Source organism: Erinaceus europaeus, chromosome 2 (genome assembly GCF_950295315.1).
Source record: "Erinaceus europaeus chromosome 2, mEriEur2.1, whole genome shotgun sequence".
NCBI classification, from domain to species: domain Eukaryota; kingdom Metazoa; phylum Chordata; class Mammalia; order Eulipotyphla; family Erinaceidae; genus Erinaceus; species Erinaceus europaeus.
Genome location: NC_080163.1, coordinates 162,410,058 through 162,434,817, shown reverse-complemented (window position 1 = coordinate 162,434,817; position 24,760 = coordinate 162,410,058). Strand labels below are relative to the sequence as shown.

The 24,760-nt window shown below is 42.1% G+C and overlaps 1 protein-coding gene and 1 long non-coding RNA gene across 2 annotated transcripts in view; one reads left to right on the top strand and one right to left on the bottom strand.

The window, feature by feature from the left end:
- Positions 1-18,398, bottom strand: part of N4BP1 (NEDD4 binding protein 1) — a 60,796-nt gene extending 42,398 nt beyond the window's left edge. Inside the window, exon 1 of the mRNA XM_007533675.3 lies at positions 17,933-18,398. Within this exon, the coding sequence (XP_007533737.2) occupies positions 17,933-18,397 (465 nt within the window). The 5' untranslated portion in view covers position 18,398. The remainder of the gene's footprint in view (positions 1-17,932) is intronic.
- On the top strand, positions 18,369-23,485 carry LOC132536774 (uncharacterized). Its single transcript, XR_009548299.1, has 3 exons — positions 18,369-18,472; positions 19,648-19,749; positions 23,158-23,485. It is a non-coding gene; the product is annotated as an uncharacterized LOC132536774 (long non-coding RNA).
- Positions 23,486-24,760: the final 1,275 nt, after the last annotated feature.

Below are 24,760 nucleotides of genomic sequence, written 5' to 3'. Positions count from 1 at the left end.
GGAAACTGGGGAATGTTATGCATGTACAAACTATTGTATTTACTGTTGAATGTAAAACATTAATTCCCCAATAAAGAAATAAATTAAAAAAATTAAAAATTAAAAAAAAAAGTTATTAAGCTGAGAGCCCTAAGAAAGGCACCTTATTATTACCTCTGTCACACCAGGCAAGCTATCATTTCAGATCCTGAGTGACTCCCAAGCAGGAAGAGAATTTTACTTGTACTGCTGTTTCTCTCTGATATCTTTTGTTTCTTGCTTTACAATTTTTGGCCACATAGCCCTTTCCATACCAGGTAGGAGACTAGTAGTTATAGACTACTCGATCGTCTCGACTACTATCTTTATGCATGAACTGTAAATATCTGATCTTTATAGTCTGGCCATGTAAATACAGAAATAGTATAAAGAGAAAAGGATCTGTTTTTGTTGGATCAGAGACAACAAAAAAATATGGCTTTAGTCTTTTCTTTCTTTTTTTATTTTTTACTTATTGGATAGAGACAGAGAAATTGAGAGGGGACAGGGAGATACGGAAAGAGACAGACACAAGCAGCCCTGCTTCACCACTCATGAAGATTTTCCCCTGCAGGTGGGGACCAGGGGTTTGATCCCAGGTCCTTGTGCACTGTAGTGTGTGCACTCAACCAGGTGCGTCACCGCCTGGCCCCAGCTTTAGTCTTTTCTGCCTGTATGAAAACATTATCTCAGAAATACTGAAATGGGCTAGAGATATAGCATAATGGTTATGCAGTATGTGTTTGGTACTGAGAATACAATGTTCCAGGTTCATTCCCCAGCACCACCATATGCCATAGCTGAGTAGTGCCCAGGTTAATAATAATAATAATTAATAAAAATAAAATAAAATACTAAAAGGAGAACAGTTTTTTGTTTGGGTTGGTTGTTTAAATAAGATTACTGCTCAGCTCTAGTTTATGGTAGTGCTGGGGATTGAACCTGGGAGCTCAGAGCCTCAGAATTGACAGTCATTTGTATTAACCACTATGCTATCCTGCTAGCACTGTACACTATTCTTACTGGATGGACAGCAGATCATTTCTTTATATGTGGAACAGTTTTGTATTTTTAAATTACTTGAGAACTGTGGCTAAGAGTGTGGGATCAACGCTAAAAGTACTCTGCCTGTTTATGTCTATAATTAAGAAAAAAAATTTTCATAGTGTAAATGTGAACTTTACTCCTACCTCCAAGTATTAATAAATCAGACCGCAGTTCTTCCTCAATTTCTGATGGGTTTTACTCCAACAAATTCATTATCAAGTTGTAAGTATTGTGTTCCGGTGGTCACCCACCTTGGGACTGTAAGCTCAGAATACTTCATGGAATTTGATAAATACTACATGGAAAGTGACAAATAGCTCTATGAGTTCTCAACATTAACATGGAGCTGAAGGCACACTGAATCTGAAAAATGTCTGAAGTAGTGAATTGAAATTAATTGTTGGATGAAGAGAATACTATAGTGACAGGGTTGTCAATGTCTTTCTTTGTCATTGCTGAGGCTCCACAGCTCCAGGGTGGCCCCCCCTGATAGATAGGGAGATGGATATGAAGAGAGAGAGGAGGAGGAGGAGGAGGAAGGAGGAGGAGGAAGGAGGAGGAGGAAGAGGAGGAGAAGGAAGAGGAGGAGGAGGAAGGAGGAGGAAGGAGGAGGAGGAGGAAGAGGAGGAAGAGGAGGAGGAAGGAGAAGGAGAAGGAGGAGGAGGAGGAGGAAGGAGGAGGAAGGAAAGGAGAAGGGAGAGAAGCAGAAGGAGAAGAGGAAGGACAAGAGGAAGGATGATGATGATGATGATGATGATGATGATAATAATAATAATAATAATAATAATAATAAGAAGAAGAAGAAGAAGAAGAAGAAGAAGACAGACAGACAGAAACACACACACAATACCAAAGCTTGCCCCAGAGCTATGGGCTCAAACATGGGTTGCTCACATAGAAAAGCAGACAACTTGCCTGGTGAGCTATCTCACTAGACCAATGGTACACCCCACCCCACAACTCTCTCCCTTTTAAAATATTTATTTACTTTGGATACAGAGAGAAATTAAGAGGGGAGGGGAGATAGAGAAGGAGAGAGACCTGGAGACCTGCTTCACCACTCCTGAAGCTTCCCTCTTGCAGGTGGGGGACTGGGATCTTGAACCTGGGTTGGGTCCTTGTGCATGGTAACATGCACAATCTACTGGGTGTACCACTGCCAGGCCTCCTCTTTTTTTTTTACTTTTTAAAATTTATTTTAAAAAGGAGACATTAACAAAACCACAGGATAAGAGGGGTACAACTCCACACAGTTCCCACCACCAGATCTCCGGATTCCAGCCCCTCCCGAGAGCTTTCCTATTCTTTATCCCTCTGGGAGTATGGACCCAAGGTTAACTGTGGGATGCAGAAGATGAGTCTGGCTTCTGTAATTGCTTCCCCACTAAATATGAGCCTTGACTGGTCGATTCATACCCCCAGCCTGTCTCTCTCTTTCCCTAGTAGGTTGGGGCTGGGAATCGGAGCTCCAGGACACATTGGTGGGGTCATCTGTCCAGGGAAGTCTGGTCGGCATCTGGAACCTGGTGGCTGAAAAGAGAGTTAACATATGAAGCCAAACAAACTGTTGAGCAACCATAGACTAAAGGCTGGAATAGTGCAGATGAAGTGTCGTGTGTGTGTGTGTGTGTGTGTGTGTGTGTGTGTGTGTGTGTGTGTGTGTGTTCCTCCATTTTGTAGATAGCTAGTAGGCATATTTTAGTTATATTTCAAAGGGCCTGTAGCTATACTAGTTTGTTGTTGTTTTTTTTTTCTCTGAGCCTGAAATCTGATATGCAGGTGGTTCCAAGGTATTGTCTGGGGAGGTGATGTCATGGCTGGAAAAAGGACCAGAAAGCTAGATCAGGGAAGAGAGTAGCTCCCTAATATGGGAAAGGGGTATAAATTTTGTTGACTGTAAACCCCATCAATTTGATTTGGTCTGGGGCCTATATTCAGCTTAGGAGCCTATGTGACCTCTACATCCCTGTAGATCTAAGCCCACATTCTGTGGTCCTGAGTAGGAACGTTCCAAGCTGCCCCAATATCAGGACCCATCTTCCTCAGCTGTAGCATAGAGTATGTTGTCCATCCTCCCTTCGGAAGATGGAACATTCTCTACTGTTGTTGATCGAGGTTGAGGGCAAGGTCCTATGTGGGGCCCACAAAGGGGTCTTTTTTGTTGTTCCTGACAGAGATGACCTGTAACAATGGAGAGAGGGATTTATTTGAGGTCTAGGCCCATCATGTCTGTTTGGGAATCTCAGGACTCCTTGAATAGGGCCCCAGCTGATGGGGTGGCTTGATAGTGACTACACCAACACTCAGTATCAAAAGAGTACTACCACACATTGTTAGTCTAGTAAAAAAGAAATTAAAAATTCTAAATAGGGTTTTCTACTGAATCTTTTTGCACCACCATAATACTGAAAAAACATCAGTCAGGAAACATCTGCATAGAACTTCTTACAGAATCAATCTTTTTTGTTCCTCTCTTGGCCTGGGAAATGGCAAAGCTGTCAGGCACTAATTCAGAAGTCTGAAGGCGAGAGTGTGATCTTTATCACCATATACACTAGAGTAATGTCCTGACTTTTTCTCTCCTAAACACAAACATGTATTTTCTTTTTAAACCTAACTCGTTTATAAAAAATAACAAGCATTTAAATAAACCCGTATTCCAAGAATTTCTAGATTTTTTTCTGGATAGAGACAGAAGATGAGGGGGAAGAGAGATGAGGGATAAAAAGAGGGAGGGAGAGAAAGACTGGAAAAGAGAGAGAACTGCAGCACTGCTGCAACAGTCACTTGAGCCCAGGTCGTTGTACACTGTACTGTGTGAACTCAGCCAGGAGTGCCATCACCAGGATTCTTGAAACTTAACATCTTTTAAAGATAAAAACCACAAAACCCAAAATCACTGAATCTGTTAACTTCAAAAGCACTTAAGTATCTAAATTTGTATAATAAAAATAATCTTTAGACAAATCAGTCTGACTTAACAGTTTTTTTTTTTAAATAACCACTTTCTTTGATGGGAGAGTTTTCAGCGTTCTGTTTTGGGGGTACTTTCCACATTTGTCTTTCTCTAGTCCTTTCTTCTGGTCTCTCCATCTCTCTCCCATGCATGTGTGCACGCACCTGCACTCGCTCACTCTCTCGCTCATTTATTATTATTTTTTGGTTGTGTGTGACTTAACAGTTTTAATGCTACATTAAAATGTTGTTTCTGGGATAGCAAGATAGCTTATCTTAGAATGTGTGCCTACTTTGCCATGTGCACAAACCATGTTCAAGCCCAGCCTCCACCCCAGTGGAGGAAGCTTTGATGCTGTGCTATTTTTCCATCTCTCCCTCTTTCTCTGAAAAATGTGAGCTCAGAGCAGTTGAAGCTCTAGTGATGGCAATTTTTTTTTCCTGAATGCACTATTATATAGTAAAATGCATGCAATGCATTTTTAATTTTTTTCTCATGAAGAGAGCAATCTGAACTTAGATGACTAATCAGATAAATCAAATTACTCGTTTAAAAGCAGTCTGGTGTGTTGGGCGGCAGCACAGTGGGAAAAGCGGACAAAGAGCAAAGCACAAGGACCAGCGTCCCAGTTCGAGCCCGGGCTCCCCACCTGCAGGGAAGTCACTTCACAGGTGGTGAAGCAGGTTTGCAGGTGTCTATCTTTCTCTCCCCCTCTCCGGCTTCCCCTCCTCTCTCCATTTCTCTCTGTCCTAGCTAACAACGACAACAACAATAATAACTACAACAATAAAACAACAAGGGCAACAAAAGGAAATAAATATCAAAAAAATTTTTTAAAAAGCAGTTTGTTCTTTTTCTTCTGTTAGTAGCATACTATCTTTGGGGCTTTCCAAAGCTTCAAGAGCAATCAATAATAAAGATTTGCCATACAATATGGATGTTAACAATGATTGACTTCATTGAGAGTGGTGGTATCAAATCACAAGAGAAGCTTGGTCTACCTCTACTGAGTCCCTCTACTTTTCGTGGCAAAGGTACTTGCAAAGTCTCATTAATAATTTGTACCTTCTTTCATTAGGGTAAAATCAGACAAATACATTGTACAATCCTAGTCATAACTAAAATGCACTTGTAAGGATGTATCTCATTTAATGAAGCGTACTAAGTGAATTAACTAAATAACAAGAATTACAATTCATGCAAGGAACCAATGCTCATGAAGCTGGTCTCATACCTGTCATATGACATATAGGGTTCAGCCTTACATGCAATATGCGAAGAAAGTCACTTCCTGGCAGACCAGTTTTTTTTTTTTAAAGCAATTTTAGTAGCCATGTGGGGAAATAAACTCATCTAATGATAAATACTATAGGTAAAGTATGGAAAGATTATCTTCTTGACTTTTTGGAGATTTCCTAACTTTAGAAGACTCAAAAAAAATATCAGGTTTTAGGCTCAGGGGGGAAAAAAAAACTAGTATAGTTACAGGTCCTTTGGAATATAACTAAAATATATGTTAAATCTCTTTTCATCCACCAGGTTCCAGATGCTACCATGATGCCAACCTGACTTCCCAGGACAGACAATCCACTACTGTGTCCTGGAGCCCCAATTCCCCAGAACCCCACCCCACTAGAGACAGGCTGAGATTTTGGATCGACCTGTCAACACCCATGTTCAGCGGGGAAGCAATTACAGAAGCCAGACCTTCCACCTTCTGCACTCCATAATGACCCTGGGTCCATACTCCCAGAGGGATAAATAGGGACGCTATCAGGGGAGGGGATGGAATACGGAGTTCTGGTGGTGGAAACTGTGTGGCGTTGTACCCCTCTTATCCTATGGTTTTTGTCAATGTTTCCTTTTTATAAAAATAAACAAATAACTTACAAAATTAGAAATAAAAAAGAAGACTCAAAAATTAAAAAGCAGCTAATCAAACACAGCTATTAAATTCAATGAAGATTCCTTATGGGATTTTCAGAAAGGTTAATTCTCTATACTTCCTTGTTGCTAATATCTCCTGCCATACTCCGAATACAGTGAAATCAGTTTTTTGTGTGTGCCAACACATGCATTAGAGTTATCCCCTTGGAAAATTCTTACGATTACAAAAAGCACATTTAAAAATATTATAGTTACTTTGATAGAAAGGTAAAAGAACAGCTGCACATTCTTTCAATGTCATATTAGAAAATTATCTTGTTGTCAAATCATGGATTATGTCATATTTAGGGCATGACTGTTCAACAGAACTTTCTACAATGATACAAATGTTCTAAATCTACAGTGTCCAAATTGTTAGCCACTAGACACATATGGACATTGAACATCTGGACTATAACTGAGGAACTGAGTACTAACTATCATTAAATTTTAATTAAGGGACCAGGTTGCATTGCACTTAGTTAAGCATTCACATTACAATGTGCAAGGAGCCAGGTTCAAGCCCCAAGTCCCCACCTGCAGAGGGAAAGCTTCACAAGTGGTGAAGCAGGCTGCAGGTGCCCCTCTGTCTCTCTCCATCTGTATCTCTTCCTCCCCTCTCAATTTGTGTCTCTATCTAGTAATAAATAAATAAATTATAAAAAAATTGTAATTAAAGGTCACATGTACTAGTGACTATCATAGTAGAAATGCAAATCTAGCTTTCAGATTATTTTCTGTCCCTAGGACATTATAAAGTTATAAAAAACAAAAAGAAGGGAGTCGGGCTGTAGCGCAGCAGGTTAAGCGCAGGTGGCGCAAAGCACAAGGACCGGCGTAAGGATCCCGGTTCGAACCCCGGCTCCCCACCTGCAGGGGAGTCGCTTCACAGGTGGTGAAGCAGGTCTGCAGGTGTCTGTCTTTCTCTCCCCCTCTCTGTCTTCCCCTCCTCTTTCCATTTCTCTCTGTCCTATCCAACAACGACAACAACAATAATAACTACAACAATAAAACAACAAAGGCAACAAAAGGGAATAAATAAATAAAATAAATATTTAAAAAAAAAAAGAAGCTGAGCTAGAGACCTTGTATATGGTCCACAAAATCTAAAGTATTCACTATCTGGGTCTTTGGAGAAAGCTTTGCTAATGCATCTCTAGAATAATGTACATTTTGTCTGATATACTATTTATATACATACAGTCTGTGAAATTCATCTTGCAGGTTTTTGTACTGTAAAGACACAGATGATTTCTGTTTTGTGTAAATGTAACCACAAAGCTATGGCTTCATTAACCCATAGAAATACTTTTATATTTAATCTAAGCAATTTATTTCAACATTCTTTTCCAGTACTGATAGTCACTTTCTTTTTTTTTTTAATTTTAAAAATATGCAACACTTCACGAATTTGCCTGTCATCCTTGCACAGAAGCCATGCATTAGTTCTCTGCTGACAGTCACTTTCTCTGATGCTCCTTGACCAGTTTTCCTACTCAGCTGGTTCCTTCAATAAGGGAGTCAAATAATTAGATGTGTGCTCACTTTCTATCTTTAGGAATTACATTTTACTAAAAAAAAAAAAAACTAAAAGCAAGTAGCACCCATGCAAAAAAAACACTTATGAAACACTTGGGAATCAAGATGTACCTTTTTTAAATTTTATTTTGTTCAACAGAACACTGCTCAGCTCTGGCTTATGGCAGTACAGAGGACTGAACCTGATACCTTGGAGCCTCAAACATGAGAGTCTGTTTGCATAACCATTGTGCTGCCTCCTCTGCCCTCAACATGTATCTTAAACATAAGTAATATGATGTGCCAATCTTATCTATTATTACCATCTCTCCCTCTTAAGTAACAACTTGGATTGTACTCAGGGCAGCAATGTATTGGATCAGCAGAAAAATCTTGATGTACTTTTTTCTATGCAATCCAAACAGCTAGTAAAAACAGAATGTTCTTCTCTTTTTTAAAGTTTTTTTCTTTTGAAATTATATTTTATTAATTTCTATTTTATTGGATAGAGAAAGACAGAAATAGAGAGGGAACGGGGGAGACAGAGGTGGTGGAAGAAGTGAAACACCTACAGCACTCACTGCTTCACTGCTTGTGAAGCTTTCTCCCTACAATTGAGGACTGGTGGCTTGAACCCAGGTCCTTGTGCATGGGAACATGTGTGCTTAATAAGGTATGCCACTGCCCAGCCACCAAAAGAGAACTTCTAAGAAAGCTTATTTTGCTATTAGTATCAGTTACACGATAGCTGTGACCAAAGGGAAGGAAAAGTTGGTTGACTTTTTTTTTTAATTTAAAATAAAGGTGTTGCTGCTTTTCCCCTTCCTCCTTCCTTCTTGAAACAGAAACCTGATGACTGGAGCTGCAGTAAAGTTAGTGACTGTGAGGCACAGGTATCTGTAGAGATTTTCACTTGCAAAGTTCCTAACTACTACTCAGACCTGGACTGCTGTTTCCTTACACTTAAGTGAGAGAAAATTATACACCTACTTTGTTTAGGCTTCTATTACTGTACCCTGACAAAGATGCATCATGCCACTAATCTACTATAACAAAGTGGTAACTTCGTTATCTTTACTTCAAAAATATTAGGGTTGATTACAAACATATTTTGAACTAAATACATTAAATTGGTTCAAGAGTAAAGACCCCATATAGTTAGTAGAGAGGAAGTTTCAATCATAAGATACCACAAGCACAACCAAATCTTATTATTATTATTATTATTTTTAAAATTTTATTAGTAGCTTAGTTTTGAATTCTAAAATTATAAAATCACAGGGGTATAATTCCACACCATTCCCACCACCAGAATTCTGTATCCCATTCCCTCCACAGTAGTTCTCTCAAGTTGCAGATATGGGTTAACTATTGTTTCTATATCTATCTGTCTAAATTTTTATATATATCCCCCCCCTTAATGGTCCTGACCTTCTCTTCCTTTCTAAATCACACCTACACCTATTACTATAAAAGGAATGCCCTTCCTTTTTTTCTTCTCTCTGGGTCCTGATGGAAGCACAATCAAATCTTATGCAAAACAACTCTATGTGAATTCACACAACTGTAATCAACTTATGAAGTTATGAATTTGGTCAACACTAAGAACAAAACTTTCCCTGAGTTGAAAGAAAACTCTTAAAGGGGTAACAGCTGAAAGTATTTTAATTTTTAAGCGCACGTGGCGCAAAGCGCAAGGCCCAGTGTAAGGATCCCGATTCTAGCCCCCAGCTCCCCACCTGCAAGGGAGTCGCTTCACACGCAGTGAACCAAGTCTGCAGGTGTCTTTCTCTCCCCCTCTGTCTTCCCCTCCTCTCTCTATTTCTCTTTGTCCTGTCCAACACCGACGACATCAACAACAATAACTACAACAACAAAACAAGGGCAACAAAAGGGAAAATAAATAATAATAAAAAATTTTTTAAGTATTTTAATTTCTTCAAAAAATTTTTATGTAGTTTCCATATGAAAGAACTGATTTCAAAAAAAATCTTTAATTAATTACTTATTGTAAGAATTCTTCCTGCCCCACAAGTTTTTGAAATGCAAGACTGACTTTATACAATTATACTAATTTAGTAAAAAAAAAAAAAAAAAGTAAAAACACCTAGAATTGCCAAAACCATCTTGAGGAAAAGAAACAGAAATGGAGGCATCACACTCCCAGACCTTAAACTATATTATAAAGCCATCATCATCAAAAGAGCATGGTACTGGAACAAAAATAGGCACACAGACCAGTGGAACAGAATTGAAAGCCCAGAAATAAATCCCAACACCTATGGACATCTAATCTTTGATAAGGGTTAAATGGAAAAAGGAGGCTCTCTTCAATAAATGGTGCTGGGAAAACTGGGTTGTAACATGCAGAAGAATGAAATTGAACCACTTTATCTCACCAGAAACAAAAATCAACTCCAAATGGATCAAAGACCTAGATGTCAGACCAGAAACAATCAAATACTTAGAGGAAAACATTGGTAAAACAGTTTCCCACCTACACCTCAAGGACATCTTTGATGAATCAAACCCAATTGCAAGGAAGACGAAAGCAGAAACAAACCAATGGGACTACATCAAATTGAAAAGCTTCTGCACATCCAAAGAAACTATTAAACAAACAGAGAGACCCCTCACAGAATGGGAGAAGATCTTCACATGCCAGACATCAGACAAGAAACTAATCACCAAAATATATAAAGAGCTCAGCAAACTTAGCCACAAAAAAGCAAATGACCCCATCCAAAAATGGGCAGAGGATATGAACAAAACATTCACCTCAGAGGAGATCCAAAAGGCTAACAAACATATGAAAAACTGCTCTAGGTCACTGATTGTCAGAGAAATGCAAAGTAAGACAACACTAAGATACCACCTCACTCCTGTAAGAATGGCATACATCAAAAAGGACAGCAGCAACAAATGCTGGAGAGGATGTGGGGACAGAGGAACCCTTTTACATTGCTGGTGGGAATGTAAATTGGTACAGCCTCTGTGGAGAGCAGTCTGGAAAACTCTCAGAAGGCTAGACATGGACCTTCCATATTATCCAGTAATTCTTCTCCTGGGGTTATACCCCAAGGACTCCATAACACCCAACCAAAAAGAGGTGTGTACTCCTATGTTCATAGCAGCACAATTCATAATAGCTAAAACCTGGAAGCAACCCAGGTGCCCAACAACAGATGAGTGGCTGAGAAAGCTGTGGTAATATATACACAATGGAATACTATGCAGCTATCAAGAACAATGAACCCACTTTCTCTGACCCATCTTGGACAGAGCTAGAAGGAATTATGTTAAGTGAGCTAAGTCAGAAAGATAAAGATGAGTATGGGATGATCCCACTCATCAACAGAAGTTGAGTAAGAAGATCTGAAAGGGAAACTAAAAGCAGGACCTGATCAAATTGTAAGTAGGGCACCAAAGTAAAAACCCAGTGGTGAGGGGTAGACATGCAGCTTCCTGGGCCAGTGGGGGGTGGGAGTGGGCGGGAGGGATGGGTCACAGTCTTTTGGTGGTGGGAATGGTGTTTATGTACACTCCTAGCAAAATGTAGACATATAAATCAGTAGTTGATTAATATGAGGGGGAAAATCAATTGTATGTCTCAAAGTTTTTCAAAACACAAACTGAATCTTTTTAATATATAGGCTGTGTATTTGATATGTGGGCTCTCTCAAAAGCCTAGACCAAGTAGATTAGAAGCATCCAATAGCACAGCTATATACAAGATACTGGATACTGTACAGCAAACCATAACAAAAGGACTTTTCAAAGTTAACCCAATTACCAAATAATGTGATGATAACATTAACTATCGATTGTCTTTTTGAACCCTAAGACGGCAGGAACCTCACATCTCCACTATAGAGCCCCTACTTCCCCCAGTCCTGGAACCCTTGGATAGGGCCCACTTTCCCGTATGCGTCTCCCAATCCATACCAAATAATATTGCATCCGCCGATCACAACCTAACCAACGCAACGATTGCCACCTCAACATGCTTCACCTCAGACTGTGTCCAGAGACTTCACGTGTGGAATGACAACCCTTCAGCTTCATTACTCGGGTTCCAGATGCCACCAGGATGCTGGCCAGGCTTCCCTGGATTGAAGACCCCACCAATGTGTCCTGGAGCTCAGCTTCCCCAGAGACACACCCTACTAGGGAAAGAGAGAGGCAGACTGTGAGTATGGACCGACCAGTCAACGCCCATGTTCAGCGGGGAAGCAATTATAGAAGCCAGACCTTCTACCTTCTGCAACCCTCAATGACCCTGGGTCCATGCTCCCAGAGGGCTAGAGAATGGGAAAGCTATCATGGGAGGGGTGGGTTATAGAGATTGGGTGGTGGGAATTGTTTGGAGTTGTACCCCTCCTACCTTATGGTTTTTTTAATTAATCCTTTCTTAAATAAAATAAATAAAGTAAAAGTAAAAGCTAACACAAAATGCTGCTCTTGATTCAATTAAAGCATTACAGTAAACAAAAGGGGAAGCAGAAAATACAGTCATGAGCAATCACTTTGAACCTAGAATAATCAGTGTGATTATCCTTTATTTCAACATTCTGGTATATCCCCAGCATATCAACCATAAAAAGAAAATAAAGAAATCACTGTTTCTTAAGAAGAAGATTTCTACAACCACAGTAAGTTAAAAATATCATTCTAGGGAGTCAGGCGGTAGTATAGCAGGTTAAGAGCAGAGGTGGTGCAAAATGCAAGGACCGGTGTTAAGGATCCCGGTTCAAGCCCCCAGCTCCCCACCTGCAGGGAAGTCACTTCACAGGTGGTGAAGCAGGTCTGCAGGTGTCTTTCTCTCCCCCACTCTGTCGCCCCCTCTTCTCTCCATTTCTCTCTGTCCTACCCAACAACGATGACATCAATAACAACAATGACATCAATAACAACGACAATAATAAATGACAATAAAACAAGAGCAACAAAAGAGAATAAATAAATAAGTAAATAAAATATTTAACAATATCATTCCAAGAGATGCAAAGGGCCACCAATTTGTTTTCTGGTAAAATCAAAACAAAAACCCTTTGCCATTACCCAGTTTAAAATCTATGTATTATTTCCTTGATTTAATTAAGAGTTTATTCATGAAACCAGGTATAAGCCATTTTCCTAAGAGAAAAGGAAATAAAAGAACAGATGGTCCATTTCAACATTCTGATGTTGATGCATTCATAAGTCATTTCTACCTTAAATGCACTTTCTTTAACCCTTACTTTCTCCTCTCTGCTAAGGTCTTGCATCTTCTTTTATTCTTCACTCAACCCCTTCTGCCTTCATATGCTTCCTGTTCTCCAGTCTGAACCATTCCAGGGCAGTTAGTTCACTGAAAGTAGAAATGATGTCTTGTGTATTTTGGAGTTGTCCTAGCCATTTTCTAGGTTCCACTTTGGCTTGCTCAAATGGCACCTTGGATTTCCTTAGTCCATGTGTGTTGTTCTCTTTTTCACAGTGGGAAAAACCCTCACATACTTAAACATTTCTGGATCATGGTAACTTTCCCTGGCTGTGACTTCTGTCCAAAGGTGTTTTCCATCCAAAAAAAAAAAAGAGAGAGAGAAAACACCAGAGTATTACTCTGGTATTGTGGTGCTAGGAAACCTGGATCCATACTGTGCAAGTGCATATTACCAAGCCTGGGCATTCGTTCTCTCTGATAGGGAACCAGCCATTTAGTTCAGCAGTTTCTCCTTAACAGCCAGTCACATTCCTCTCAGTGTCCCCCACCTGACCCCAAAGAGCATTCTGATTTCATGGCTCTTTGATCTAGAAGAAGAGTTCTAAATCTTTTCACTCCCCAGGGCTGAGATCATCTCAGCCTGCTGCCTTCCTGTCACAGACAGACTCCAAGAATCCCACCTCTGCCTTGCAGTCTTTAATCTCTGGAAAAGGTTAACACCTAGTCAAGACCTCCACCTCCTCTCAAAAGTCAATCTTCAGCCTTCTCTGTTTCCATAAGGCAGGCTGCCACTGACTTATATATAACACCTTGCACAAACTTTAACTCTTAAATGCTCTATACCATACTGTTTCCACATTTGTCTCCTCTACTAGTATTGCTTCCTTAGGGTCAAGAGGAAAGTTCATGTACTTTTTAATAATACATTTTCTTTAAATGTCAGCTACATGGACTTGCCACTCTGACAGGTAAAACATACCCACTATCTCTTCTACCATTAGAGCTTCCAGTATCTAACTCTGGTGCTAAGTCCAGTGAAAACCTTGACTACCATGACCTGCTCTTGCTTGGAATAGTCAGGTTTTCCAAGCTCCAAATAGTCTCTCCTCTCTTTCTACCACTCCCCCTTTCCTTCTCTTTCTCCTCCCCCCCTTCCTTTTTTTTTTTTTTAATAGACTCCTGTTCATCTTTTTTTTTTTTTTTTTTTTTTATGGTGGTACAGAAGACTGAACTTTGTGGACAATGGAGCCTCAAGCATGAGAACCTTACTTTGTAACCATTCTGTCATCTTCCCCTCCCCCCCAATACAGTTTCAAGCAAATCCTGTCCCTTCCAAAATCCTCACTTAAAACACTTTAAATAAAGTCTAATGACCTTGGTCTGACATTTGAGTCCTTTGAGGCATGCGTCTCACTATGGCACTTCTACTCTGACATTCCAAGTATTTTCTGACTTCTAGGTCTCTTTACACAACCTCCACTTAGGACACTTTCCAGCTCCTCTAATTCAGGTTCAACTGTTTGTTTTTATTTCCAATAAATTACCCTTTGACAAAAGAGGCCATTAAGACAGAGAATGTGGCTTTTATTTTTTACCTCTCAGGATGTAATACCCTTCTACTAGCAGCCTAGTTTTACTGCTCTCTACCCAAACTAAACTTCCATACTTTCATTCCAGCAATCTGACAAAGAGAAACGTTTAAATTAACAGTTCAAAAGCAAGAAAACAGCTGACTTCATTTTATTCTAATTAGAGACTCTACTAGCTAGTGAAAATTATTAAAAAGTATTTATCTCATGAGAGACACACACCAGAGTATCACTCTGTCATATGCAATGCCAGAGAAGAAACCTGCGGCCTCAAAAGTGCAAACCCTGTGAGTGCTCTCATAGAGCCACACCTCCCACTGATGAAAAACTCTGCTCTAAATATTCTGGCAAACCCTATTCTCCAATCTTAACTTGAAACAGTAAATGTTAAGTCTTGCTTTCCAGGGCCAAATATGCAGCATTAGAGTTCTTGTTTTGTATATATGGCATCCGGGTTTAATACTTAGCAATCCCTTAAACATCCTCTTCCCCCCAAAAAGTTCTTAAATAGCTTTAAAAAAAAAAAAAAGAGTACAACAAATCCCAAAATTAATTCAGACAATAGAAAGGTGTTTTTTTTTTTTCCTCCAGGGTTATTGCTGGGCTCGGTGCCTGCACCATGAATCCACCGCTCCTGGAGGCCATCTTTTCCCCCCTTTTTGTTGCCCTTGTTGTTGCAGCCTCGTTGTGGTCATCATCATTACCATTGTTGATGTTGTTCCTTGTTGGACAGGACAGAGAAATGGAGAGAGGAGGGGAAGACAGAGAGGGGGAGAGAAAGATAGACACCTGCAGACCTGCTTCACCACCTATGAAGCCACTCCCCTGCAGGTGGGGAGCCAGGGGCTCAAACCGGGATCACCACGCCGGTCCTTGCGCTTTGCGCCATGTGCCCTCAACCCACTGCACCACCGCCCGACCCCCACAATAGAAAGGTTTTAAGGTAGTCTGGGAGGTGGCGCAGTGAATGGATAAAGCATTGGACTCTCAAGCATGAGGTCCTGAGTTAGATCCCAGGCAGTACATGTACCAGAAAGATGTCTGGTTCTTTCTCTCTCTGTGTCCTCCAATCTTTCTCATTAATAAATAAAAAAATGTTTTTAAAAAGAAAGGTTTTAAGTGTGTATTTAACTCAACTATGAGTCTCAGAGTTGAAAAGGAAATACTTCTTACAGGTGGGAAGGTTGGGTTATGAGTAACATACCACAAAGATAAACAGGCAGCTGACACATACTACCAAGATATTGTAAGGCACACCTTTTCCAATTAGCTTATGCTAAACTGTGGCAGAACTGGGCAAGGGAACTGGAGTTAGGAGAATCAGCTAGGGTTTTTCTGTAGAGTAAATGATGCACTTTTAGGCCTTGCTGAATCTTGAATAAAGCTAAATTGGAAGAAGGTCTAGCAAAAAACGAGACTCCTTGGGCTCCAGCAGAAGTTTAAGAGTTACTATAGTAGAGAACTGGGATAGAATGAATGAGACAGGCAAAAGGAGGACCTAGTAGGTAGCAGGGCAGAAAAACTCTGTGAGAAGACCAATCTAAAACAAGTCATGTCAGGGAGGGAGGAATGGAGTGAAGAAAATGAAGGGAGAAATAAACACTTAAGAAAAAGAAAAAAGGTATCATTTTCATCACAGCTAAGATAAAGGAGTGGAATAAATGTATACAAAACTTTCAGAATAAGATTTCATGATGTCAAATTAGTGGGAAGAAATTGCCAGGGAGAAAGAAACAAAAAGGAGAGGATTGGGAAGAATCTAGACCAGTGATCTGAAATGATATAACTGGTTTAAAAAATCAAGAACAGGGTGGTCCAGGAGGTGGCACAGTGATAAAGCTTTGGACCCTCAAGCATGAGGTCACAAGTTCCATCCCCAGCAGCACATGTGCCAGAGTGATGTCTGGTTCTTTCTTCCTCTCCTCCTATCTTTCTCATAAAATAATATCTTAAAAAAAGAAAAAGAAAATTAGTAACAGGGAAGCAAACTTGATTCACCATCCAAGCGACTTTTTTAAAAATTTATTTTTTGTTTCATTATGAGGCAGAGAGTAGAGAGAGAAGTCAAGACAGATAAGAGGACAGACCATACCCTCCAGCACAGTCCCAAGATGGATCCAGGAACCTCAGGCATGAGAGTTTGTCACTCTACCAGTTGAGTCACACTGGTACCAGTTTCCCAACCGAAACGTCTATGCTATTTAAGTTAAACTGTGGAGATAACTCATACAGTTAAGTGTCCTAGCTCCTCTAGGACATGATAAAAGCAACCATTAAGATTTTCTTTCAAAAGCTATTAATTAAGTCGGGAATCGCAGTTGATTTCAAGACTATTGTGACATTTCTGAAGTAGGACGCCCCCCAAAGGGCATCCTGGGTAGAACTCATGATTTGGGAGGCATTTATCAAAAAGAAGAATTCTGAAAACAGTCCTGGCTCGCCCAAGGGGTTAGTTGAGATGGAGAGGTGACTGTGTTTCTGGCTTGGGGAGTGCAGGCACAGGTCTGTAAATACTGATCTAGAGAAAGCGAATCACCTAGTTTTAGTTTCAGTTTCCCCAGCTGGAGAGAGATAGGAGACAGAGGGAAGGGCTGACACACACACACACACACACACACACACACACACACACCTGGAGAGACATAGGAGACAGAGAGACAGAGGGATGGGCACACACACACACACAACTGGACAGAGATAGGAGACAGAGGGACGGACTAACACGTTGACACACACACACAGCTGGAGAGACATAGGAGACAGAGGGATGGATGGGCACACACACACACTCACACACACAACTGGACAGAGATAGGAGACAGAGGGACTGACTGACACGTTGACACACACACACACACACACACTCATACACACACAGCTGGACAGAGATAGGAGACAGAGGGACTGACTGACACGCTGACACACACACACACACACACACACACACACGAATGTACAAGCAGTCTCTGGTGGTGGCTCAGCGGGTACAACGCATTACTCCTTTGCGTGAAGCACCCCTCCTTCTCCATCCCATATGACAAGGTTGGTCTGGCCTGTTTCTCATTAAACAAATAAGTCTCAGAGAGAGAAGGCGAAAAAGAGGATTTCTTTATGGCGGCATTAGATAATCTCTATGAAGAATTTAGCAACGCGTCAACTCGTGTTATAGCCATATAGTGAATGAATATTAGCTGTGCCTATCAACTCAAGGGGCGATGCTATTCGAGCATTACCATTCAACACCCTCGACAAACCCGGAGTATTTAGTACTATATGGTTTGGTACGATTCTAAGAAAGGGTCTGAGATCCCACGTTCCCAGCCCCCCACCCCCTCCCCCAGGCCTGAACCCCTGCAGCGGAGGCCTGGGGCTGAGCGGCGGTGCTGCAGACAGGGGTCATGGCGGGTGGTCGGACGCCGCATCCCGGGGGCTCAGCCGCCGCGCTCGGCGCCTCAGACGCTCCTTCCTCCTCCCCGACGTCCGCGACGGCGCAAACCCGGTGTCTTCGCCTGCGCCGCGGTGCAGACGGGGAAACTGAGGAAATCCCGGGTTGCAACCGCTCCACCAGGGTCACCCGGGGGAGGGCTGGGCTGGAGGAAGGGGGTGGGGCGCCCGGGGACCCAGAGGACGCGGCTCGGGCGGTGGGCCCCGCGCGGGGGCGCCGGCCACACTCACCTTGGCGCTGTGCACCGCCTCCTGCTTTCCCTGCAGCTGCAGCCAGATGCGCGCAGGCAGCGGCTCCTCTGACCCGAGCGCGCCCAGCACCGCCAGGCTGACACCGAACAGGCCCTCGATGCGGCCGCGGCTCCGCTCCAGCAGCGCCGCCTTCTCGGCGGGTGCCGTGAATTCGTCCAGCACCGCCCGGGCCGCCATGGCGGGCGCGGCCTCCCGCCGCGGGGCCGGGGGCTGGAGGCAGCGCCGCCCCCTCAGCGTGCTGCCCTGCACTCGAATCCGTCGGGCGGCGTCGGCCCTGCAGGCCTCTCGGCCCCGCCCGCGCCCCGCCGCCGGCTCGCACGTCCGGCTACACCATCCCGCCGCGGCCGCCGCAGCCTGGCAACTGCGGGCACAGCACCCCTCCGCCCCAGCACCACTGCCAGCCGGGACTTGGCGACGCGCATGCGCACCACCCGCTGCCGTCATTGAGGCTCGCCGGCAGGAAAAGGCGGGGGGAGAAAGACGACGGAAGTCGACGTCACTGCAGTTGCCGGGTTTCTGGTGCCGAAGGAGAATTCAACTAAAGCAATCCAACTATTTCAACTATTCCAAATGTCTGTTTAATCACACCTGGCACATAGGCCCACTATTGTTCCTATTTAGAGAGGTGGCTACTAACTAGTATTCTGTTCTAACTTTGCCTACCCCTAGATTTCATTTATTTGTTTGTTTACTTATTTATCTGCCTATACCAGACCCTGCTCAGCTCTGGTTTATGGTGGTGCGGGACATTGAATCTGGGACTTCGAAGCCCCAGGCACAAGAGCCTCTTTGCATAACTATTATGCTATCTACCCCCCTTAGCTTTCTAATAAAACTACTCTATAATCTGTATTCCATGTCTGTGTATTATTATTATTGTTATTATTATTACTTTGGATAAAGAGAGCAAGGCAGAAAGTGAAAAGAGATCACAGCACTGAAAGCTTGCTTTAGTGCAGTGAAGGCTGAACTTGAACCATGGCCTGCATATGGCAAAGCAGGGAACTATCCAGATGAATTTTGATGACCCAAAACTAACTGAAGATTTGGTAGTAACCTTCTGTATTTTTTTAAGCCATAGCACACTTATCTAGCTTTTGATAGTGAAAAGAATTTAACCTGGGACTTTAGAGCTTCAGGCGTGAGAGTCTCTTTGCATAGCCATTTTGCTATCTTATTTTAATTTCATGGAGAGAACACACAGTTTACCCATAACTTTTCTTTTTGCTATTTCTTTTATCATCTTCTCCTCCATTTTTTTTTTAATTAAAGAAGCCAGGAATTGAACTTGGGACTTTATAGCCTCAGGCCTGAAAGTCTTGAATAACCATCATACTGTCTCTCCAGTCCCTACATTTTCTATTTTCTTTTTCTTTCTTTTCCCTAGTTCTTTCAAGGGAGAAAATGATAGTGAGAAGAAAAGAATATGGGAATGATAATCGAGAATTGAAAAGCAAAGAAAACAACAAGAATTAAGAAAATGTCAGAAGAAAGATTTCTTCTGGGAGGGAACAAGAAATGGTGTACAAATGGGGATAATAATAATTTATCTTATCGTGAACTTTAATGCAGTACTTGGAGACCCTAAGTCACCTTTAATACTAGCTTTGCTATTACAAAATTAACAATACATTGAAGGTTCTGTTTTCATGGAAAAGCTTTGTGTGGATTATACAAACATTTTATACTTGTAGGCCTGGAAGCCCCCTCGTCCATCTGTATAGATTTCCCCTGAAAGAGGAAAGAAGGGGATCTAAAGATGTTGCAGTTGGAAATGCCAAGGAGGACCAGTCCTGGTAAGAGGGATTACCCAAGGTAAAACCAGCCATAGATCCTGGTTGCTGGGGCTTTCCATATGCTTCAGAAACTCAGGCAGGTGTGGTTCCCTGTGCTCCACCAAGAGATGACTCAGCACAGGGAAGAGAACCACTAAGCTCACAGACCAACAACTTCCTGCTCCTTTGGGCTTTTCCCACCTTGTCCATGCAGCTTCAGCTTTCTTTCAGGTAGATGCCCTGGAATTGGTGAGTGTAACCTTGCTGGTAGTTTGCAGCAAGAGTTTGAGTGAGTCAACACTTGCTGTTTCCTGACTTCTTGCACACACTTGAAATGGAGTTGCTATTGTTCAGTAGTTGGATTTTCCCCAGGATGGCTCCTCTTTGCTCACAGTGACTTCCTGGCTAGTGATTCTTAATTGCTTAATTGCAAGGTGAAGAGAGGCCATTTAAAAAAGTATATAATAGAGCAGTGGCTCACCCCAGTAGAGTGCACATGTTACAATGTCCAGGGACCTGGGGTCAAACCCTGGCTCCCGCCTGCAGGGGAAAGTAGCTTCACAAGTGGTGAAGCAGTGCTGCAGGTATCTCTCTTTTCTCTTTCCCTCTCTATCTCTCTTGTAACTTTCAATTTCGGTCTTTATCCATAATAAATAAAATATTTTTTAAAAGAGAAGCATATCAAAGCATACCCCCCCCAAAGCCTTTCCTAAACCAGCAAAAAGCAGTGTAAGCATGCACCCATTAAAAAAAAAAAAAAAAAGGAGGGAGTCAGACTGTAGCTCAGCAGGTTAAGCACAGGTGGCGCAAAGCACAAGGACCTGTGTAAGGATCCCGGTTCGAGCCCCCGGCTCCCCAGCTGCAGGGGAGTCACTTCACAAGCGGTGAAGCAGGTCTACAGGTGTCTATCTTTCTCTCCCCCTCTCTGTCTTCCCCTCCTCTCTCCATTTCTCTCTGTCCTATCCAACAACAATGACAACAAAAATAACTACAGCAATAAAACTACAAGGGCAACAAAAGGGAATAAATAAATAAAATAAATATTTTTAAAAAGGTGGGTCACTGCACTGTGTTACTAAATCACAGTGCTGGTGTATTGGAGATACAGCTTAAGGGTTTTCCCCCCCTGTTTAGAAGACATGCCAGTTAAGATCTGGTCAGTATTTCCCTTTAGGGAACTCTCAAGGTTTCCTGAGTGTAGGGAACAAGGAGGGAAAAATCCCCCTTTAAAAAAACTCCCCACTCTGTGCAGTTTTGAACCACAACTTCCCTTGTTGGTTGGTTGCCTACCAACCCAGGATAGTTTATGCTGGGGAGAAGACCTGTGCAGCGTCTATATTCCAGACATTCTGCCTAGAGTTTTGTCAGATCCTCCACAGCAACCCCCCTTGAGACTGAGTTGAAGGAAATCGCTTAGTGCCCCTTCTCATGTTTCCATGTTGGAGAGGGTGAATTCCTACACTGTTTCCTTGAAAGGCTGAATGTGGAACCTCTATTGCTTCACACTTCCCCAGGACAAGAGGAGGGCTGCCTTTACTGCACTGATGACTTTCTGGGAAGAATAAGCACTGGCTGGGACCTCCCCCTAGAGATGACATATCTGAGTTTGCCCACCACATCAGTGACTGCTTGAAGTGTTTTCACCTCAGCCACATCCTCCAGTGCAGCTTGATGGGTAATATAGATGACATTTTGATCTCAGCTTGTCTCACACCTTCTGTTTCTCAGTTCTGAATGCAGGAGGAGTTGAGATAGAGTTTACTGGTCTCCCAGAACATCAACAGTAGCTGCTATTGTTTATTATTATTATTATTATTGCATAAAGGTGAGGAAATAGAAGTGCAGAAAGGTTCTAGACTGTTCCAGAAAGCTGGTAAATGAAGGAGTAAAGCTAGATGTTTGCATCCAGGCAGTCTGACTCTGTGCTAATGGCACTACATGATTAATGACAACACATTTTTTATATGCAACCACCTGCCTTTTCTGTCCTTATGTATAGTAAGCAAGAAGAGACTCCCAACCCATCCTCCTAGTGTTTGCCTTGTGCCACTGTCAAAACTAAACTTGTATGCATGATGTTCTTGGCACACACAACCAGCATGATAAACAGATTCAAAGTGCTCACCTCCACCTTCCAAGTGAGCCATTTCTAGATCAATATATCTGCCTGGTTTCTTTGGTTTTGGTGTAGTAATACCTGGGCATTCAAGTGAGGGCTATAAATACATTTTTTAAAGTTTTTTTTAAATTTTATTTATTTTCCCTTTTGTTGTCCTTGTTTTTTTTATTGTCATCATAGTTGTTGTTGTTGTTAGGACAGAGAGAAATGGAGAGAGGAGGGGAAGACAGAGAGGAGGAAAGAAAGATAGACACCTGCAGACCTGCTTCACTGCCTGTGAAGCAACTTGATTCCCCTGAAGGTGGGGAGCCGGGGGCTCAAGTCTGGATCCTTATGCCGGTCCTTGTGCTTTGTGCTATGTGCGCTTAACCCTCTGTGCTACTGCCCGACTCCCTAGAAATACATTTGTGCATTTATGATAATACATTTGACAAACAGTTCAAGTTTCCTCATCGACAAGCCATCATCATCATCTCTTCCTATGAGAACTGAGAAAGGCTTCTCCATTCTTCCTAAGCTATCTCTTAAATTTTCAAGAGCTACAGTGGCTCAAAAGTTGGACAAAGTTATTTACAAAAATCAATGCTGTCATCTCTACATGGCAAAGCTTAAAATACTGTCTTCTTATACTCATAGGAAAGCATATACTTATTTTTAGAGAGAGGAAGGCAGGTCAGAGCACTGATTTGTGACATCTGGTGCCAGGGATCTAATCTGGAACCTCATGTGTGCAAATCATATGCTTTGAACTATCTCTCTAGCCACTATAACCTAAACTTTTTTTCCTTGGGTTGCAGTTTTGGCAAGATCTCTTTCCTGCTCTACTTCCTTCACCACATGGCAGAGTTTGCACTGCTCAGGCATTTGTATGACATATGACTTCCTCACTATTTCTTTCTTACTTAGCTAACTCCTGCTTATCCATCAGCTCTGAATTTATAAGTGACTTGTTTAAGAATTCATTCATGGGGCCAGGTGGTGGCACACCTGGTTAAGCACATACAGCACAGTGCGCAAGAATCCAGGTTCAAGTCCCTGGTCCCCACCTGCAGGGGGAAGGCTTCATTAATGGTTAAGCAGGGCTGCAGGTGTCTCTCTGTCTCTCTATCTCCCCCACCTTTCCCCCTCAATTTATCTATCTCTATCCAATAATAAGTAAATAAATAATTTTAAAAAATTCACTCACCAGCCTCCAATTAGACCCAATCCCCTTGTTACATGATCATGAGTGGCCCATGACCTCTCATTCATAGCAGTAGGGCTTATTTTACATGTCCTCGTTTAAGATGACTGATTGCTGATCTCTCCAGAAGTTGTCAGACTGTCAGCTCCCTGGGGCAGTGCTTGGATTGAGCTTGAAACATTCCATGAATGGGAAGCAGACCAGGATGCAGCCCTCCTTGGCTGAAGTGTGCTGGATGGCGAAAAGTACTGATTACCAGGATGGAATTGCATCTGGAACCTGGCAGGCCAAGACAACAGAAACTGTCTAAAAAGCAGAGTTCCAACTGGGACAATAGTGAAGTGGTAAAATGCAGGACTTACAAGGGCCAGGTTCTGAGTTTGATCCTGGCACCACATGTGTTACAGTAACACCTGGTTCTTTCTATTTCATAAATAAATACACTTATTAAAGCATTTAGCTGAGTAAATTTTATTTTTCTGCCACCAGGATTATCACTGGACCTTGGTGCCTGCACAATGACTCCATTGTTGTAGGTGGACATTTTTTTATAGAAAGTGAGAGACAGAGATAGACGTGGAGAGACAAAGAGGAGAGGCACTTACAGCACTACTTCACAGCTTGTGAAACTTCCCTCCAATCTGAGGAGAATGAGGGCTTGAACTCTAGTTATTACAGAAGGTAGCATATGTGCTGTACCAGGTGAGCCACCACCCAGTAATAGATGAGCTAATTTAAATTTTCTGTCAGTTTTATTCAAAGATTCATGAATTGTAGTATCCCACCTAGTAAGTCAGAGCTCTAGAAAACTATAGAAAAATAAAAGGTGAAAGGAAAATGAATAAGAAATAAGATAAACAAAGAGGGAATTGGGATTCCAGAAAGATCACTTTTCCTGTGGTGGGTCTCCTAGCTGGATTATCTCCTTTGTGTTTTGACCAAGAAGTTCCAGAATGACAGGTTAAGATTACATTCCTGAGAGAGGCTGAAACTGCAATTAGGTGAACTAATAAGCCTTAGTTGATGAACATGGGCCTTAGCACAAGTGACTTTACTTTGGGTCTCTTCTCTCTCTCTCTCTCTGTCTCTCTCTGTCTGTCTCTCTCATTGATTTAATAATGATTGAAAAGACCATAGGATAAAAAGGGTACAATTCCACACAATTCCCACCACCAGAGTTCCGTATTCTATCCCCTCCATTGGAAGCTTTCCTATTCTTTAACCCTCTGGGAGTATGGAACCAGGATCATTATGGGGTATACAAGGTAAAAGGTCTGGCTTCTGTAATTGCTTCTCCACTGGATATGGGCATTGACAGGTCTATCCATACTACCAGTTGTCTCTTTCCCTAGTGGGGCAGAGATCTGGGGAGGTGAGGCTCCAGGACACGTTGGTGAGGTCATCTGCCCAGGGAAGTCAGGCTGGCTTCATGGTAGCATCTGCAAATTAATAGCTGAAATGTTATCTCTTTTCTAATAGAGGTCTTCCTAAGTTTTTTTTGTATTATATTTATTTATTTATTGGCTAGAGACAGAAATTGAGAGGGAAGGGGGCGATAGAGAGGGAGAGAGACAGACACCTGCAGCACTGTTTTACCACTTGCAAAGCTTTCCCCTTACAGGTTCAGACTCGAAACCATGTCCTTGTGCATTATAACATGTGCACTCAACCAAGTGTACCACCACCTAGTCCCTTTCCAAGCTTTTAAGGAGTAAATGTATCACTTAATT